Source organism: Paramormyrops kingsleyae, unplaced genomic scaffold, assembly GCF_048594095.1.
Source record: "Paramormyrops kingsleyae isolate MSU_618 unplaced genomic scaffold, PKINGS_0.4 ups38, whole genome shotgun sequence".
In the NCBI taxonomy this organism is placed as follows: Eukaryota; Metazoa; Chordata; class Actinopteri; order Osteoglossiformes; family Mormyridae; genus Paramormyrops; species Paramormyrops kingsleyae.
Window position 1 is genome coordinate 156455 of NW_027325976.1, and position 18876 is coordinate 175330.

The 18876-nt window shown below is 46.4% G+C and overlaps 1 protein-coding gene across 1 annotated transcript in view; it reads right to left on the reverse strand.

Annotated features, from left to right (window-relative positions):
* Positions 1-15664: 15664 nt before the first annotated feature.
* The window catches only part of LOC140586298 (serine/threonine-protein kinase PLK3-like), a 12060-nt gene continuing 8848 nt past the window's right edge, over positions 15665-18876 (reverse strand). The window contains exons 3-10 of the mRNA XM_072708110.1: positions 18047-18145; positions 17837-17953; positions 17617-17746; positions 17363-17450; positions 17169-17264; positions 16844-17039; positions 16622-16748; positions 15665-16530 (exon numbers count right to left, since the gene is read on the reverse strand). Coding sequence (XP_072564211.1) covers positions 16406-16530; positions 16622-16748; positions 16844-17039; positions 17169-17264; positions 17363-17450; positions 17617-17746; positions 17837-17953; positions 18047-18145 — 978 coding nt within the window. The 3' untranslated portion in view covers positions 15665-16405. The remainder of the gene's footprint in view (positions 16531-16621; positions 16749-16843; positions 17040-17168; positions 17265-17362; positions 17451-17616; positions 17747-17836; positions 17954-18046; positions 18146-18876) is intronic.

Below are 18876 nucleotides of genomic sequence, written 5' to 3' on the forward strand. Positions count from 1 at the left end.
TAATATCTAAAGTTTTATTTAGCCAGTAGTTAAATTTGAATTGCACACATACTGCTTTGTAAGCATATTACTAAATAAAGACTATTGAAAGGTTATTGTTCAGGTTTTTCATTTAAATCATTTCATTTGTAAAACAATGTTTTTTTGGTTGGTTAGCATATGAAAAATACAATTAGAGAAACATACAATCACCCAACCTTGGATCGAGAGAGAGATAATGGATGGATGGATGGTTCAGGTTTTTCATTTAAATCATTTCATCTGTAAAACAATGTTTTTTTGGTTGGTTAGCTAACTTCAGTCAGAGTGTCCATGCTAACCCCAGTCAGAGCACCCATGCTAACCCCAGTGAGAGCGCCCATGCTATCACCAGTTAGTGTCCATGCTAACTTCAGTCAGAGTGTCCATGCTAACCCCAGTCAGAGCACCCATGCTAAACTCAGTCAGAGTGTCCATGCTAATCCTAGTGAGGAGCATCCATGCTAACCCCAGTCAGAGCGTCCATGCTAACTTCAGTCAGAGTGTCCATGCTAACCCCAGTCAGAGCACCCATGCTAAACTCAGTCAGGGTGTCCATGCTAACTTCAGTCAGAGTGTCCATGCTGACCCCAGTCAGAGAGTCCATGCTACTCCTAGTGAGGAGCATCCATGCTAACCCCCGTCAGAGTGTCCATGCTAAACTCAGTCAGAGTGTCCATGCTAACTTCAGTCAGAGTGTCCATGCTAACCACAGTCAGAGTGTCCATGCTAACCCCAGTCAGAGCGCCCATGCTAACTTCAGTCAGAGCGTCCATGCTAACCCCAGGCAGAGCGTCCATGCTTACCCCAGTAAGAGCGTCTATGCTAACCCCAGTCAGAGCGTCCATGCTAACCTCAGTCAGAGTGTCCATGCTAACCCCAGTCAGAGCGCCCATGCTAAACTCAGTCAGAGTGTCCATGCTGACCCCAGTCAGAGTGTCCATGCTAACCCCAGTCAGAGCGTCCATGCTAACCCCAGTCAGAGCATCTATGCTAACCTCAGTCAGAGCGTTCATGCTAACCCTAGTCAGAGTGTACATGTTACCATCAGTGATAATGTCCATGCTAACTTCAGTGAGAGTGTCCATGCTGACCCCAGTCAGAGCGTCCATGCTAACCCCAGTCAGAGCGTCCATGCTAACCCCAGTCAGAGCGTCCATGCTGACCCCAGTCAGAGTGTCCATTCTAACCCCAGTTAGTGTCCATGCTAACTTCAGTGAGAATGTCCATGTTAACCACAGTCAGAGCGTCCATGCTAACCCCAGTCAGAGCGTCCATGCTAAACTCAGTCACAGTGTCCATGCTGACCCCAGTCAGAGTGTCCATGCTAATCCTAGTGAGGAGCATCCATGCTAAGCCCCATCAGAGTGTCCATGCTAACCCCAGTCAAAGCGCCCATGCTAAACTCAGTCAGAGTGTCCATGCTAACCCCAGTCAGAGCGCCCATGCTAAACTCAGTCAGAGTGTCCATGCTAACCCCAGTCAGAGCGTCCATGCTAAACTCAGTCAGAGTGTCCATGCTGACCCCAGTCAGAGTGTTCATGCTGATCCTAGTGAGGAGCATCCATGCTAACCCCCGTCAGAGTGTCCATGCTAACTTCAGTCAGAGTGTCCATGCTAACTTCAGTCAGAATGTCCATGCTAACCCCAGTCAGAGCGCCCATGCTAACTTCAGTCAGAATGTCCATGTTAACCCCAGTCAGAGCGTCCATGCTAACCCCAGTCAGAGTGTCCATGCTAACCCCAGTCAGAGCGTCTATGCTAAACCCAGTCAGAGCATCCATGCTAACCCCAGTCAGAGCGTCCATGCTAACCCCAATCAGAGCTTCTATGCTAACCTCAGTCAGAGCGTCCATGCTAACCATAGTCAGAGTGTCCATGCTAACTTCAGTCAGAGTGTCCATGCCAACCCCAGTCAGAGCGCCCATGCTAAACTCAGTCAGAGCGTCCATGCTAACCCCAGTCAGAACGTCCATGCTAACCCCAGTCAGAGCGTCCATGCTAACCCCAGTCAGAGCATCTATGCTAACCCCAGTCAGAGCGTCCATGCTAACCCCAGTCAGAGCGTCCTTGCTAACCACTGTCAGAGCGTCCATGCTAAACTCAGTCTGAGTGTCCATGCTGACCCCAGTCAGAGTGTCCATGCTAATCCTAGTGAGGAGCATCCATGCTAACCCCCGTCAGCCAGCTTCAGCTTCCATTCTCCTCTGTGGTGGAGGGGTTCAAGGTGGCCAAGTGCAGGGTGGCAATGGTACTCAGAGACTCTAAAGACGAGCGTGTCAGCAATGCGGGGGTCATAACAAAAACCGGCCGCAAGTGGGTAGCAGACACCGCTGTTAGGCAAGCTGAAAGCTCCATAGAGTTGAGGGATATCATTGGCAATGTCTGCACTGGCCGGCAGACACTAGGAACCTCCCGTTTCATCCAGTGGGGGAAGGCAACTGTGCAGCAGAGGAGAGAGATGGTGCAAGCCGAAGTGCGGCACCAGGTGGAAGAGACACGGAAGGCGAAGGCTGTCGAACTAGCAACCCAAGGAACTTGGACCAGATGGGACCTCCCAAAAAGGAGGGTCACGTGGACCGAAATCTGGAGGCTGGAACCGTTCCGTGTGAGTTTCCTCCTGAGGTCTGTATATGACACACTCCCGTCACCTGCAAACCTGGTAAGGTAGGGCCTGAGGGAGGATCCACTCTGCAAATTGTGTGGGAAGAATGGCACACTCTCCCACATTATAGCAGGGTGTCAAACAGCTCTGGCCCAGGGGAGATACAGGTGGGGGCATGATCAGGTGCTCAGCGCTCAGCTCCTGGAGCAGGCCAGGAGAAGGCCGCAACCACTCAAGCCACAAACATCAGTGCTGCAGTTCATCAAGGCAGGGGAGCAGCCATCTTCTGCAAGGAGAACCAGGACCAACATCCTCCAGGGGGCACAAGGATGGGAGGTGATAGTTGACCTGGGTAGGAAGCTCATTTTCCCTCCCATCGTCCAGACCACCTTGAGACCTGACATAGTCATCTGGTCAGAGCAGGCAAAGAAGATCATCCGGGTAGAACTGACTGTCCCATGGGAAGAAGGCTGTGATGATGCCCATGAAAGGAAGTATCTGAAATACCAGGACCTCATCATGGAGTGCAGAGAGAAAGGATGGCAAACGTGGCTGTTTCCAGTAGAGGTGGGGTGTAGAGGGTTTCCGGCACAGTCTGTATGGTCGGTGCTCACTACACTCGGCGTATCAGGCAAGGACCATAAGGCAGCTGTGCGCAGGATTGGAGAGGCAGCAGAAAGAGCCTCTTATTGGTTGTGGTTTAAAAGGGAGGAGGGGGGCTGGAGGCCTGGAGCTGATGGGCAGTGATCTGGCCACCACTGCCGACCCGCCAACTGGAGGGTGTAGCGGATAAGGGTCGAAACACCCTGAGAAGGTCGGGCACCGTCTGACGACATCGGCTCCAGGCCAAGGCCACAGGCGATCTAAAGAGCGACTGTATGTGTGGCATCATGTGAAGTATTAAGCAAGTATAGGTGATGATCTGAGACATTTCACACCAAAACTGAAGCAGTATCACTTGATGATGCAGGGTTCCCCCTGGAGTTTGATTTCAATTCTTCACTTTTCTTTGTATTTTTGCTTCTACTAATCAAATTCTTCACTTTTTTTCAGCATCCGTTTTTTTAGTCACTCTCTCGCCGCTTCTTAATAAATTAATCATTAAACTCACTGAATATACGTCTCTTCTGACAATCACACTGTGTTTGGTCAACTAACGGCATGGGCGAGTCACGAGTTTACTTGATAAGGTTGGGTAGAATCGTGAATACTGTGTAAAAATTTGCGTGCTGGCGTGCTGAAAACATGTTCTAATTTCTATATATAAAAGGTAAGCTAATACTTTCCCGGTGTTTCATAGTACCTTTGAGAGGGACATTCTAAAACGCTTAATGTGGTTTAATGTACCAAAATAGCAACCAATAATCACCAAATTTCGCACACACACATCTGGTCGTCATAAAGACTTTCACCTGACAAAAAATCAAAACCGAAATACAAGGAATATGGATTTTATTTTAGGCTACGTTAAGCGTTTTCCCCTCCATTGACGCCCATTATAAGGAAAAGGCTTAATGTAACTTAAAGTACCAAGACAGCCACCAAAAATCACCAAATTTCTCACACATATATCTGGTCATAAACACTTTCACCTGACAAAAAATCTAAACCGAAATACAAGGAATATGGACTTTATTTTACATTAAGCCTTTTCCTTATAATGGGCGTCAATGGAGGGGAAAACACTTAACGTAGTATAAAGTCCTTATTCTTAGCATTTCGGTTTAGATTTCTTGTCAGGTGAAAGTGTTTATGACCAGATATATGTGTGAGAAATATAGTAATTTTTGGTGGCTGTCTTGGTACTTTTCCTTATAATGGGCGTCAATGGAGGGGAAAACGCTTAACGTAAAATAAAGTCCATATTCCTTGTATTTCGGTTTTGATTTTTTGTCAGGTGAAAGTCTTTATGACCAGATGTGTGTGTGCGAAATTTGGTGATTATTGGTCGCTATTTTGGTACATTAAACCACATTAAGCGTTTTCACATTAAGCGTTTTAGAATGTCCCCACACCGATCGATAACATTTGCTACTTTTAGAACGGCCCATGCTCATTTGACATGGATGATCGACGATCGTGTGTCCGGGGCGCCGGGACAGTTTTGATTAGGCGCTACGGGTGCTACGGTTTAAAATTGGGAAAAAATGAAATTCGACTTTTCAAAAATTCAAAATTCGTCATTTGAAAATTGAATTCGCCAGAGTGACGATTTGATGCCGTTTTTCTTCGCCACCATGGGTTCCGTTTTCGTCAATGACGAGAGTGACGCTTTAGGTGTTGCAGGTATTTTATACCTCCCTTCGTAATTAGATTGATAATCAGGTACTTTGAGGCAGCATTCAATGATTTTTCTAATCTGAGATAAGAGTTAAAACACATTAATTGTAGCTCAAACATCTGGACATGTCATCAATGAATATGCTTTCCAAGTTAAAAGTGTGTAATTTAAGTCTGAGGTAATATTTCTACCTAGTTATTGTTCTTTGTTCTGCTTCTATAAACACTGTAAGAGAGATTTGTGTTTATTAATCTCCTGACAAAGTGAGTGAAGATCATGTCTGTGGTCAGAGTTTGTTTCACGTGCATTAACTGGTGATCGTGTGGCTGCAGTGTGACTCAGTGGGTTACGGTGCTGTGTCTGTGAGCCTAAGGTTGCCTGTTTAAATCCTACGACTTCACAGTTGGGCCCTCGAGCAAAGACCTTAACTCCAATTGCTGCAGGGACTCTGCTTTTTCAAAAAGAAGTTTGTTGCTTTGGGTAAAAGTGCCTGCTAATACATATTAGATAAATGTTTATTCCTTTTATCTATCATCCACCCCCACCTCAGACACACAACCCCTCTAAAAGGACGTGGTTAGACTCTGCTGGCCTCAGTTTAGCTGTAGAAGCGGCGCTGATCTTCAGAAACGTCCAGTGGAATCATGAAGCCCCATCAGATCTCTGCATTCTTCCTCCCGATGACAGTGCTGCTGTCCTCCACTCTGGCTCACAGTAAGTCTGCAGCATCTCACAGCTTTTAACAGGACGTTGTCAGTATCTTGGATTTTAATAAAGATCATGGACCCAATTGTGAAACATGAACACAGTTTCTCTGGGCGTATTTCTCATGTATGTATGTATGTATACATGGCTGTATATATTTTGTATATAGATTGTGTATACATTTTCCGTCCTTCATGTCTGTCCAGATGGCTGCAGACCATTTAAATCTAGGACTTATAGGATTCTTTAAATTTCTTTGATACAAGCAAGGTTACTGACCCAATTATAAGTTTTTTATAGCGGGGTGTGCGGGTGGTCCGGGGTCCGGGCTCTGTCCGTGCCTGCGTGGCCGGCCTCCCGGGGGCTGTGGGGTTCCTGCCTCGTGCTCGCCGGTGGGGGGCGCCCGGTGCCTCCTTCCCTGCCTTCCTTGGGTGGGCACGCAGCCGTCCGGTGGCGGGGGCCCAGGTACCTGGCCGCTGTGGGGCGGCTGGGTCCGTGACCCGTCGGGGCTCTCCCGGCCGTCTGGGGGCCCCGGGGCGGTGTTGTTGTGGCCTCGCACACTCACTGGGAATCATTCCATGTTAACCTGCACACTCATACATACACTCACAACACACAAACATAGACACATACACATATGCGTACACACACACATACACGTACATATGCACACGCACACACATACACACACTTTCATATCAACACACATACACTTAGAATGCACACACACACAGACATGCGCGCACACACACACATACAAGAGAGCCTAGGGCTCTCTTCCCCTATTTTATCCCTCTTTCCCCTTGTCTGGGTGTGTGTGTGTGTGTGTGTGAGAGTGTGTGTGAAAGTTGGTGTGTGGCTTCCACTCCCTCCTCTCTGATGCAGATACGGGTACGACGATATTTAGACAGTGTTCCTGGTGGTCTGCTTATGCATATATATTTATTTTCTTTCGTTGGTATTAACGTATTTAATGCCAGAAGCAGATACTGGCACAAGCACATTCCCATGTCATAATGGTACCACTGGTTTCTTTGTGTGTATACTGTTTGTGTGTGTCCCTGGATCTTATCTTTCAGATACAGCAGCTGGTGTGATGATACGGTGTAAAGCAGCAAGATGCAGAAGCTGTCCTCTTATTACTCTTTCCTTTTTGTTCTACTGTTTGTTATGTATTATTTCTCTTTCCCTGTCTCTCTCTCTCTCTGACCCCCCTCCTTATTTTATTTTTATTTTTATTATGTATTTATTTATTTTTCTACTTCCTCTGTCTCTCACCCCTTTCTCTCCTTTCTCACTTTCTCTCTCTATCTCTTTCCCACTAACCCCCCCTGTCAGCTCCGGCTTTGTGGCGCATTGACATAAAAATGATTAATAAAGAGTATACCTCAAGTAACAAGAGGAGCTTAAATCCGAAGCTCCACTTGTTAAAATAAAAGTGTTGGCACAATAAGGCACCCAGACTAACATCTTGCTTGCTAAACTGCCGGACACGACAAGTGAGAAAAAAAAAAAAGTTTTTTCGCAGTGCATTTTTCATGTATATATTCAGAGTATATATTCATTCATTTGTAAAATTATTTTCTGTCATTTTCCAAGTCATATAAAATGTTATAGCGTATTATACTTGAATATATTGAGTTTTAATTCTTTTATCAGTATATTAATTATAAAACAACATTCTGGTACTTGGTGGGCATCTGAAAAAGACTATTAGAGAATCATGCAATTAGCATAATATAAATGTATCCATTCTCTATGTGTGTGTCACGCCCACATCGGACCCCGACCACACCCAGCCTCACCAGAACAGCCCCGCCTACATACAGATCATCTGAAAACACTTAAGTAATCAAACTTTTAAAGTAAATTCTTGCCAAAAAATATGTTCAATTCAGCACTTAAAAGACATGAATTTGTTATATTTGCACTACACTCAAATATTATGCTTTGATGTTCTTAGATCTTCATCTACACTCAATCCTTCAATATTTCAGCTCTTATTTGGGGGATTTTCTCCCATTCGTCCTTGCAAAGGGCTTCTGATTCTGCAAGATTCTTGGGTTGTCTTGCATGCTCTGCTTTTTTGAGATGTATCCACAGATTTTCAGTGATGCTTAGGTCGGGTGACTGAGGGCCGTGGAAAACCTTCACCTTGAGGTATTCCATTGTAGATTTTGAGGTGTGTTTTAGATCATTATCTTATTGTAGGACCCATCCTCTTTTTAACTTCAACTTTTTGCTGCTGGAATTTGCTGCATGATATTTATTCAAATCCATTCTTCCCTCTACCAATGACATGTTTTCTGTGCCACTGGCTGCAACACAAGCCCAAAGCATGATCGATCCACCCCCATGCTTAAAAGTTGGACAGGTGTTCTTTTCCTGGAATTCGGTATGTGGCCAAAAAGTTCTATTTTGACTTCTTCAGTCCACAGATCGTTTCCAAAATGCATCAGGCTTGTTTAGATGTTCCTTTGCAAACTTCAGATGCAGAATTGTGTGGCTAGGATACAGGAAAGGTTTTCTCCTGCACTCTACCATGAAGGTCACATTTGTTCAGGTACCGCTGCACAGTAGAACGGTGAACCACCACTCCAGAGTCTGCTAAATCCTCCTGGAGGTCGTTTGCGGTCAAATGGGGCTTTTTATTTGCCTTCAAAGCAATTGAATGAGCAGTTCTTTCTTGACCTCCATCATTTTCAATTCATACAGTATGTTTGGAATATGTTTGTAATTCTCATGTGCTTACTTCTACATTGTAATCATACTACTTCTACATTGTAATCATACTAATAATAATAGGTTACACTTTGCACTTGTATAGATTTTGCAGGGAGGCCAGCCTAAAGGGAGTCGATACAGATGTATTTAATTACGCTTTAAAAAACGTGCTACAAAACTGTACACTTCTGGCGGCACTTTAGTCTAATTTGTGAAAATGAAATTGTTTCAGTCTTATTTAAAATGCTATTGGCTGTACTTGGAAGTATACAATTGTAACATTGTTCTACTGCTGAATATGTATACAGTATATACCAATTCATTTTTCATTGACTTGTCAGCCTTATGTGTGAGATCCTTCCACCTAAGGAACCTTTTGATCTTGGACATACATGCTTCCATTAAAGTACTTCAACAGAGCTCCTTTAAAAGATTCAAAGGAAAAAGTTGAGGTGGTCCACAAAGGACCCCAGTTTCTCACACTTGTCACCAAATGCACATTAAGAGATGTTCGTCTTTCTGTACAACCTTTCAAACACCATAACAAATTTCTTCAGTACTTTCTCAGCAGTGCTAATGTGAACCAGTTTAACCTTTTCCTGAAGCAGAGTATAAATTCCAAAAACAAGAAGGAAGAGGTGGTTCCAGTATTTTGTGGGAAGAACACCATACAACACTGGTAATGCATATAATCAGAGATCCCCAGTCAGATGCTTTCCAGTATTTCCGTTCTTTTACTGAACATGGGACTCCTGTTAACTCTACTGGAGGTTGGACCACACAGTTAGGTTTTATACACATATGTAACTGAAGAATGCGTTATGATTGGCTCTTTAAGTGTTTTCATAAACCACGTTACTGTACACACACACACACCAGACAAACAATAATAGACAATAATAAATATTAAAATCCCTCTGGGTTAAGAATAAAAAGCCAATAGACAATAATCACAGTAAAAAAATCACACTGATTTATTTAAGACACATATGACAGCCAGGACAAATTAACATTTAAATTTTATGATATAAAATAAACATGATATAGCATGATATAAACACATTAAATTATTAAGCATAATTATCATTTATTGACCAGATTTGATTGATTGAACTTAAATACAAAAGAGATTAGCCCATACATAGCTATTTTTTTTTTACAAAGAACAAGACAGAACAGAACAAAACATATTCGACCCCCACCCCTCAATACACCCTGAGACAGCACCTCAAAGGAGACCAACAATGGTCACCGGCACACCCAGCCCCGAAAGGCGCAGCTAAAAACTGAGGAGAAAAGAGATAACATACTTAAATCAGTAAAAAAAAAAGGAATACAGCTTCAGGACGTGACCCGCAGCCAGTCCTCTACCAGCTGCACGTCACGGAGCCAGCTCTGGATCGTAGAAGCAGACGAATTGTTAATCCGGGCCGCAGAGAGTTCCAGCAGAAGCAGATCAAGAAAGGTGGACTTCCAGACAGTGGGAATGGCACGATCAGGAGACTTCCAACGAGAGGCTAATAACAGCTTAGCCGCTAACGAGGCAGACATCAGGAGCCTCCGCTGGAAGCGAGATAGAGAGAGAGAAGAGAAGTCCAGGAGAAGAAGGACCACGGGAGACAGAGGGATGGGAGAGGAAAGAACTGAAGAGAGAGATCTGGCCACATAATCCCAAAGAGCAGCCGCTGGAGGACAGTCCCAGAACATATGAAGAAAGGTACCAGGGACCTGAAGGGGACAGAGGTGACATAAGGGGTCAGGCTCTAAGCCCATGAGATGGCGTTTCCGGGGAGTGGGGTATAATCGGTGAACAAACTTAAATTGTGTTTGCTGGTGATTGGGATTTTTAGAGCAGTTTTTAATATTATGAAAAATAACACTCCAAGATAGGACAGGGGTGTGAGAGAGCTCCCTCTGCCAGACAGAAATTATGGGGAGAGGTTTATGAGAGGATCTGCGGAGGAGAGAATAGAGACTGGACACGGGCTTAGAAACGGGGGAAAAGGACAGAGCAAATCTGCACAGCGGGTGAAGCGGAAGAGGCGAGGAAAAAGAGATATTACAGGCCCTAAGCATGGACCTCTGCTGGAGGTAGAAAAAAATGAGGAAGAGGGAAGATTAAATGTGACCATAAGAGACTGGAACGATTTGAGACCAGAGCTGTCAAAAATGTCACCCAGGGTGGAGATACCCGACTGAGACCACGGCGAGGAAGAGATGGGGCGGCCTCCAATGTTCAAGACAGGATTGTGGAGCAACGGAACGCTGGGATGCCATTATGGGAAGGGGCCCAACAATTTCTCAACCCTTCTCCAGGTGCGAAGCGCCTGAGAGATAATCGGACCGGCTGAGGCAGAGATGGATTTTAATTCAACAGGGAGGAAAGGAAGCGAGGCTAGACGATGGGGGAGAGCATATTCTGCTTCGATAGGAAGCCAGGCGGGTGGATGTTGGGGAGGACTGATCCAGCTCCAAACCGGCCTCAGGGTAAAAGCAAGGTGGTAAAATTCGAAGTCCGGGAGAGAGACACCCCCATCCAACCGGTCGCGGATTAGGGTAGAGTGTCTGACGGAGGGTCTCTTGCCATCCCAAAGAAATGTGGAAATAGCAGACTTGACAGAGGCCCAGTACCCAGGTGGAGGGGAGAGAGGAAGCATGGAACTAATAAAATTAATTCTCGGGAGCACGTTCATCTTAATAACGGCCAGCCTAGCCCGAAATGAAAGGGGAAGAGAAGACCACGAGGAGATTGAGGCTTTAATGCTCTCGAGAACGCGGCGGAAGCCAGCAGCTGTGAGCTCTGGGACTGACGGATAGATGTCCAGCCCCAGGTATCTGAAAGACCTCGCCTGGGGAATAGAAGGAGGAAGTGAAGAGGTGTGGCAGGCAGGATTCAATGGAAGGAGAGAGGATTTTGCCCAGTTAATCTTATAGCCAGACAGGGATTCACATGTTTGAAATAGGTTAAGGACATGAGGAAGATCTACAGGAGCGTTGCCAAGGTAGAAGAGCAAATCATCAGCGTATAAAGAAACTGACTGAGGGACACCTTTCACTAGGATGGGGGAAATAAGGTCTGAGTGGCGGAGGGCAGCAGCCAGAGGCTCCAACGACAGATTAAAGAGTAGGGGGGAGAGGGGACAGCCCTGCCTGGCCCCCTGAAGAAGCCGAAAAGGAGGAGAGATGTTGGCATTGGTCAAAAGGACAGAAGAGGGGGAGGAGTAAAGAGTCTGGACAAGGTTGTTAAAATAAGGGCCAAAGCCCATTCTATGCAAGACTCTCCACAAAAATGACCAATTCATCCTATCAAAAGCCTTCTCTGCGTCTAGGAGGGAATAGAGACTGGACACGGGTTTAGAAACGGCGGAAAAGGACAGAGCAAATCTGCACAGCGGGTGAAGTGGAAGAGGTGAGGAAAAAGAGATATTACAGGCCCTAAGCATGGACCTCTGCTGGAGGTAGAAAAAAATGAGGAAGAGGGAAGATTAAATGTGACCATAAGAGACTGGAATGATTTGAGACCAGAGCTGTCAAAAATGTCACCCAGGGTGGAGATACCCGACTGAGACCACGGCGAGGAAGAGATGGGGCGGCCTCCAATGTTCAAGACAGGATTGTGGAGCAACGGAACGCTGGGATGCCATTTTGGGAAGGGGCCCAACAATTTCTCAACCCTTCTCCAGGTGCGAAGCGCATGAGAGATAATCGGACCGACGGAGGCAGAGATGGATTTTAATTTAACAGGGAGGAAAGGAAGCGAGGCTAGACGATGGGGGAGAGCATATTCTGCTTCGATAGGAAGCCAGGCGGGTGGATGTTGGGGAGGACTGATCCAGCTCCAAACCGGCCTCAGGGTAAAAGCAAGGTGGTAAAATTCGAAGTCCGGGAGAGAGACACCCCCATCCAACCGGTCGCGGATTAGGGTAGAGTGTCTGACGGAGGGTCTCTTGCCATCCCAAAGAAATGTGGAAATAGCAGACTTGACAGAGGCCCAGTACCCAGGTGGAGGGGAGAGAGGAAGCATGGAACTAATAAAATTAATTCTCGGGAGCACGTTCATCTTAATAACGGCCAGCCTAGCCCGAAATGAAAGGGGAAGAGAAGACCACGAGGAGATTGAGGCTTTAATGCCCTCGAGAACGCGGCGGAAGCCAGCAGCTGTAAGCTCTGGGACCGACGGATAGATGTCCAGCCCCAGGTATCTGAAAGACCTCGCCTGGGGAATAGAAGGAGGAAGTGAAGAGGTGTGGCAGGCAGAATTCAATGGAAGGAGAGAGGATTTTACCCAGTTAATCCTATAGCCAGACAGGGATTCATATGTTTGAAATAGGTTAAGAACATGAGGAAGATCTACAGGAGCGTTGCCAAGGTAGAGGAGCAAATCATCAGCGTATAAAGAAACTGACTGAGGGACACCTTTCACTAGGATGGGGGAAATAAGGTCTGAGTGGCGGAGGGCAGCAGCCAGAGGCTCCAACGACAGATTAAAGAGTAGGGGGGAGAGGGGACAGCCCTGCCTGGCCCCCTGAAGAAGCCGAAAAGGAGGAGAGATGTTGGCATTGGTCAAAAGGACAGAAGAGGGGGAGGAGTAAAGAGTCTGGACAAGGTTGTTAAAATAAGGGCCAAAGCCCATTCTATGCAAGACTCTCCACAAAAATGACCAATTCATCCTATCAAAAGCCTTCTCTGCGTCTAGGAGGGAATAGAGACTGGACACGGGTTTAGAAACGGCGGAAAAGGACAGAGCAAATCTGCACAGCGGGTGAAGCGGAAGAGGCGAGGAAAAAGAGATATTACAGGCCCTAAGCATGGACCTCTGCTGGAGGTAGAAAAAAATGAGGAAGAGGGAAGATTAAATGTGACCATAAGAGACTGGAATGATTTGAGACCAGAGCTGTCAAAAATGTCACCCAGGGTGGAGATACCCGACTGAGACCACGGCGAGGAAGAGATGGGGCGGCCTCCAATGTTCAAGACATGTATATCAAAAGCCTTCTCTGCGTCTAGAGAGAGAAGGGCAGCAGGGAAGGGAAAGGAAGGAGCAGCGTGAAGTACATGCAGCAGGCGACGGATGTTGTCGGCCGCATGACGGGATTTAATAAAGCCAGTTTGGTCCGGGTGAATCAATTTGGAAATCACCGCCTGCAGTCGATGGGCAAGCACCTTGGCAAACAGTTTGATGTCTGAATTCATCAGGGACAATGGGCGATAGCTGGAGCAATCTGAGGGGTCCTTACCCTGTTTGAGCAACAAAGTCATCAAGGACTGATTAAGAGAAGGATGGAGATGGGAGGCAGAAATAGCAGAATTCAGCATGTGGAAGAGCGGGGTAGAGAGCTGCTTCCAGAAGGCAGAAAGAAGTTCAGGAGGGAGGCCATCGGGCCCTGGAGACTTCCCAGGGCTCATGGAGTCCAGAGCCTCTTTAAGTTCTGTCATCGAAAGGGGAGCCTCGAGCATAGAGGCTTCTGGGCCTGAGAGACAAGAAAGAGGTACAGAATCAAGAAACAAATCAGGGTCAGAGGGTGGAGAGACAGTGGGAGGGGAGAATAAATGAGTAAAATTGAAAAAAGCTACTGTTAATTTCCTGTGGGTCAGTGGTGAGAGCTCCATCCTTGGTTCTAACAGAAGAGATTGTGGAGAAAGAGTCACATTGCCGGAGCCGAGAGCCAACAACTTACTGGGCCTAGCACCCAAGACATAATATCGAGACCTAGTGCGATGAACCAAAAACTCGGCACGGCGTGACAGAAGAACATTTAGCTCTGCCCTTGTGTTTAAGATGAGGGTCTCATGATCCGGATCAATCACTGCAGGACGAACACTCTCTAAGTGAGTTAGGCGCCTTTCGAGATCACAGATCTTCTGGCGACATTCACGAGCCAGGCCACTGGCAAAAGCAACCGTGGTGTCACAGAGAAAGCCCTTTATCGGCATCCAGCAGTAGACTGGGTCATCAGTTGAGCCTGAATTAATTGAAATAAATTCTTCAAGTCTAGGGATCAAATAGGCTATATATTTGGAGTTTCGAAGCAAAGAAGTATTGAGCTTCCATCGTGGGGCCCGAGGAGAAAGAGAAGGTACAGCTAAGTGGAGGAGAGCACACTTGTGGTCAGATAAAGAAGAAGAGATCAGAGAAGCCGTAGAAACAGCGGGGGCAACAGATCGAGAAACAAAGATGTAGTCTATGCGAGATTGGGAGTTGAAGCGGGGTGAGAAGAAGGAAAATTCTCTAGCGGAGGGTTAATTAGGCGGAATGAGTCGACCAAATTCAGGACCTCCACGAATTTACACAGGGAACGTGTAGAGGGGGGCAGCAGGGCTACCCACGAGAGAGGGAGATTTATCAAGGACAGGATCGTGGACAGCGTTAGCATCAGTTCCAATAACGAAGTCGAAGTCTTGAAATTTAAGAAGGTGGTCAGAAAGATCCTGAAAGAATGAGGTGCGTGGGGGAGTGGGAGCGTATGCAGCAACAAAGCAGACCTTCCTGCCCCCCAGGTCGGAGAGGGCATAACAGTACCTGCCATCAGCATCACCCCCGGAATTGAGAATATGAATCTGAAGGGTCCGCCTCACCAGTATGGCCACCCCACATCTACGCGAGGAAGCTGATGAAGTGGAGACAACCCTGTAGAACCTGGAGGCCGCCCGCAGTGCATCTCGCTGGAGTAAATGGGTCTCAATTAAAAAGGCAAGGTCAGCGTGCTGCCTTTTCAGAAATTCAGTCACACTGGACAGTTGTTGTTCGGGGGTATTCAGGGCCCTAACGTTCCATGAAGCTATATTTATATTGACCATTATCAAAACAGAACATAGATTACGGTGTAAACAAGGAAAAAATAAAAAATAAAAATAAATAAAAGTCTCAATATGCCAGGCATGCACCAGAGGCTGAATGCCCTGGTCGGTCAACCGTAACTTTAGGAAGTGTGTCTCAGGGAAAACCCCCTTCCCACCCCCCCAAACAAACACAAAAATTCCCCAAACCCATGCTCCAGACCGGCAACGCAGCAGCAACATTAAACACAATAGAAAGGTAAATGGTTCTGCTGCCAGGTCCAGAACATCTACCCTCCCGCCCCCTCCGACCGATGTCGGAAACTGCGCGCACGTGGCGCCCGAAGCCAAGCCGCAAAACACACTAACTGCGCGCACACATCCCCACCGCCTTCTGAGTAACAGCAACGGAAGTAAAATAAAACTGACCCCATGCCACTGCTTGCTGCCCCGTGTACAGAGCAGGAAAAAACGGCAAATGGGAGAAACCGTCAGCGAACCGGGCAACAGCAGTACAGCAAACGTCCAATTAATATAGTAGTAGAAGCAAAAAAAAAAAAAAAAAAAAAAACATCACATAACAGTACATTAATAACAAAATAAAATAACTGGCTTATAGGGGCGAGAAGAGGTTTCGGACCGGCCGTACAGCCTGTGGGCACGGTCAATGGCTGGCTGGAAATTGGGAAGATGGGGGAAAATAGCCGGCCAGAGCTTATTAAGGAAAGACCGCATATCGCCCCCTTCGCGCCCTAGCTTAATCCAAACCACTTTAAGATTGAGGCGACGGCTGCGGTCCTCAATCTCCGTGATTTTGTTATCCAGGGAAAGCAGAGCCTTATTAAAATCAGCCAGCTCCCTGGAGTGCCGATCGGTCACAGCCTTCACTGAGGCGACTTCTTTTTGTATGGATTTAAAGTCTGCCCTCAGCGAGTTCAGGTCAGCGCGGAGCTCCGAATGGTGTTGCTGAAGCGTGCCTTTTAGCGAGTTCACCTGTTCGGAAACGAAGTTCTTCATTTCCGCGAGAAAGGGAGCCAGGAGAGAGGAAAGGGCCTCCTCAGTAACGCCGCCATCAGAGCGGGGTACTTTCTTCTCCGGGCTGGAAAGGGCTGGGCGAGGTCTACGCTGATTAGCAGCCATCAGGAGGAATAACAGGGCAAGCGCCGAAATCGTGCGAAATTGCGAACGGGAGAGTGACAAGGGGACAGACTAAAGGGCAAAAAGGCGGATGGGACGCGCGGACGAGCAGAGCTAGGCAGCCATTAGCGACGAGCGTCCCCATACATAGCTTATATCTAGTAAGTTGGCCCAGCCCTCGGAATATTTTTCTGTATGTGGCCCTCACTAAAAAAAGTTAGGACAGCCCTGCTGTAGACGAAAGGGCCGCTGGTTTTCATTTTGAATTCACAGTGGGGCATATCTGCAAGAAAACATGGGAAAATCAGGTATCTGAGCCTGATGAACTGAGAGATACTAGACTAGCAAGGTTTGTGTTGAAGGAGCTTACTTACCTTTGGGTCTCCTTTGTCGAAATATGCGGCGGAACAGCCTGACGAAGAAGTGCTTTACACGTTTAACTGTGCTGAAACTTGGCACCTTGTGGTAGCTGTTTGATGGGATTTCCTCCGGAGTGAAGCCCTAGGGTTGTAGTTTAAGATGTTTCGGTTGAGCAAAGCAATTCCTCAGGACGCATGAATACTATTGAACTCAGCAGACCAGCAGTTTGCATGTACCTTAGTGAAGAACGTATGATTCAGGATTTGCTCCAATGTGGGCCGATCCTGTGGATTCTTTTGCAGGATCCAAGAAATCAATTTCTTGGCTGATGAGGAGAGGGACTTTGGTAGAGTGTACTCTACTTTAGTGACACGCTGCTTGATTTCTTCAGCGTCGCCATCAAAGGGGTATGCACCAACAAGCATCGTATACCTGTATCGAGAAAGTCAGCAACGGCATTTGAGCTTCATTTGCATCTAACAACATTCTGCATTGGTGCATTTCAGATATCATTCTTGACTCTGGCTCTGACTGTGAGGACGATTGAGAAGGTATACATACATGATACACCCCAGCGCCCAGACATCTGACTCTGGCCCGTGTCCCTCCATCTTCCACACTTCAGGAGCCGCATACTCTCTCGTCCCACAAAAGCGTCTACAACACACACAAAAGGAAAACAGTATACATGTGCTTCAGCCTGCTGCATGAGCAATTTGAAAGATTTGCTGGAGAATCTAAGAAAAAGAACCCACTTCTGCCTGCTTTCCAGTGGCTCCAGCTTGGTGGCCAGTCCAAAGTCGGCCACTTTTAATCCCAAGGCCTCCGTTAATAATAAGTTCTCTGAAAGACCAATGACTCAAATATTTCACCTAATAACACCAGACATTAAACAGTTGCAGAATACAACAGCAGGCAGCAATCATATAAACCACACAGGAAATGCCATGTAAAATGCCAACACTAACATGTGAAGAATTAAACAAATCACGTGTGCAGGCACACATACCTAATTTGAGGTCCCTGTGGACAATGCCTTTGCCATGGATGTGTCGTAAGGCCCCAATGAGCTGCCTCATGTAAAACCTCACTTCAGGCGTGCTCAGGATTTCTCGTTCCTGAAGGAGGTCTAGCATTGACTAGAATGGGAAAAGAAAGGATGGCGTGAGTCGACATAGAGTCTTAACCTTAACAAACTGTCTGCAAAGGCCAGAAACAGCTGGGCTCACCCCCCTACTGCACAGCTCCATGAAGATATACAAGAATTTGTCATCTTCTACATGATGGGAGAAGTTAACAACATGCTGGTGTTGCAGCAGCTTCAGCAGCACCACTTCTCGGAGACTCTGAAATGTCAGACGTGTTACCACAATGAGCATAAGGGAAATGCAGTTTAACTGTGGAGGGGGCTGACTTCAAGCAGGATTCAGACCACATACCTCTTTTATTCCATCAGAGTGCTTTATCGGAATCACCTTCACTGCAAATATCTCTCCAGTGAAAATGTCCATCATCTTGAAACATTGGGCAAAACCTCCCTAAAAACACAAGTGCATTAAGAATTTAAGAATTTCTGCCATACGTAATTGATTACCCATTTTCCGTAATCTATGAAAAATAATTTTTCATCCCGCAGAAATGTGTAATATTTCGACCCGCTCCCGCCCGCATCTGTTATGATTTGTCCAGCTCCCACCTGCTGAATCCCGCAAGCAAGGCTGCTGAAGTATAGGGTGTGCCAAAAATACCGGACACATTTTAAATGCTATAATATCTTGGCTTATAAAAATTAAATAAGGTACCAATTTTTTTTTTATCTAACTAGGCTACAGACCTGAATTAAAAAATATCTAAACAGTCTCAATAGAAACATTTCACAGTCAAAATGAGAGAAATATAGGGAAACATTGAAATTTGTGGCGCGGCTCTGTGTTTATTTCAACTAGAGGTCTGCGCAGGACTGATATTTCATCCCGCTCTGGCACAAGAAACTGTCAAATGTAGACCCGCGCCGCGTCCTGCGAGTACCGCGGGCGTCCCGCCCCGTTGCAGACCTCTACTCTACAAGACAAATTGCAGCTGAATTATTTACGGTATCTTTATAGTACATACTTCTCCCAACAGTTCGAGTCTGCGGTAAAATCGCACATTTCTGGTATCAAAGATGATCTCAGGAACTTCGTGTCTCCGCTGAGGACAAGCCATGTTGCAGTAAGACAGAAACTGACGAAGTGGCGTCCAGGAACTAGGCAACGGAACAAGGTACGTT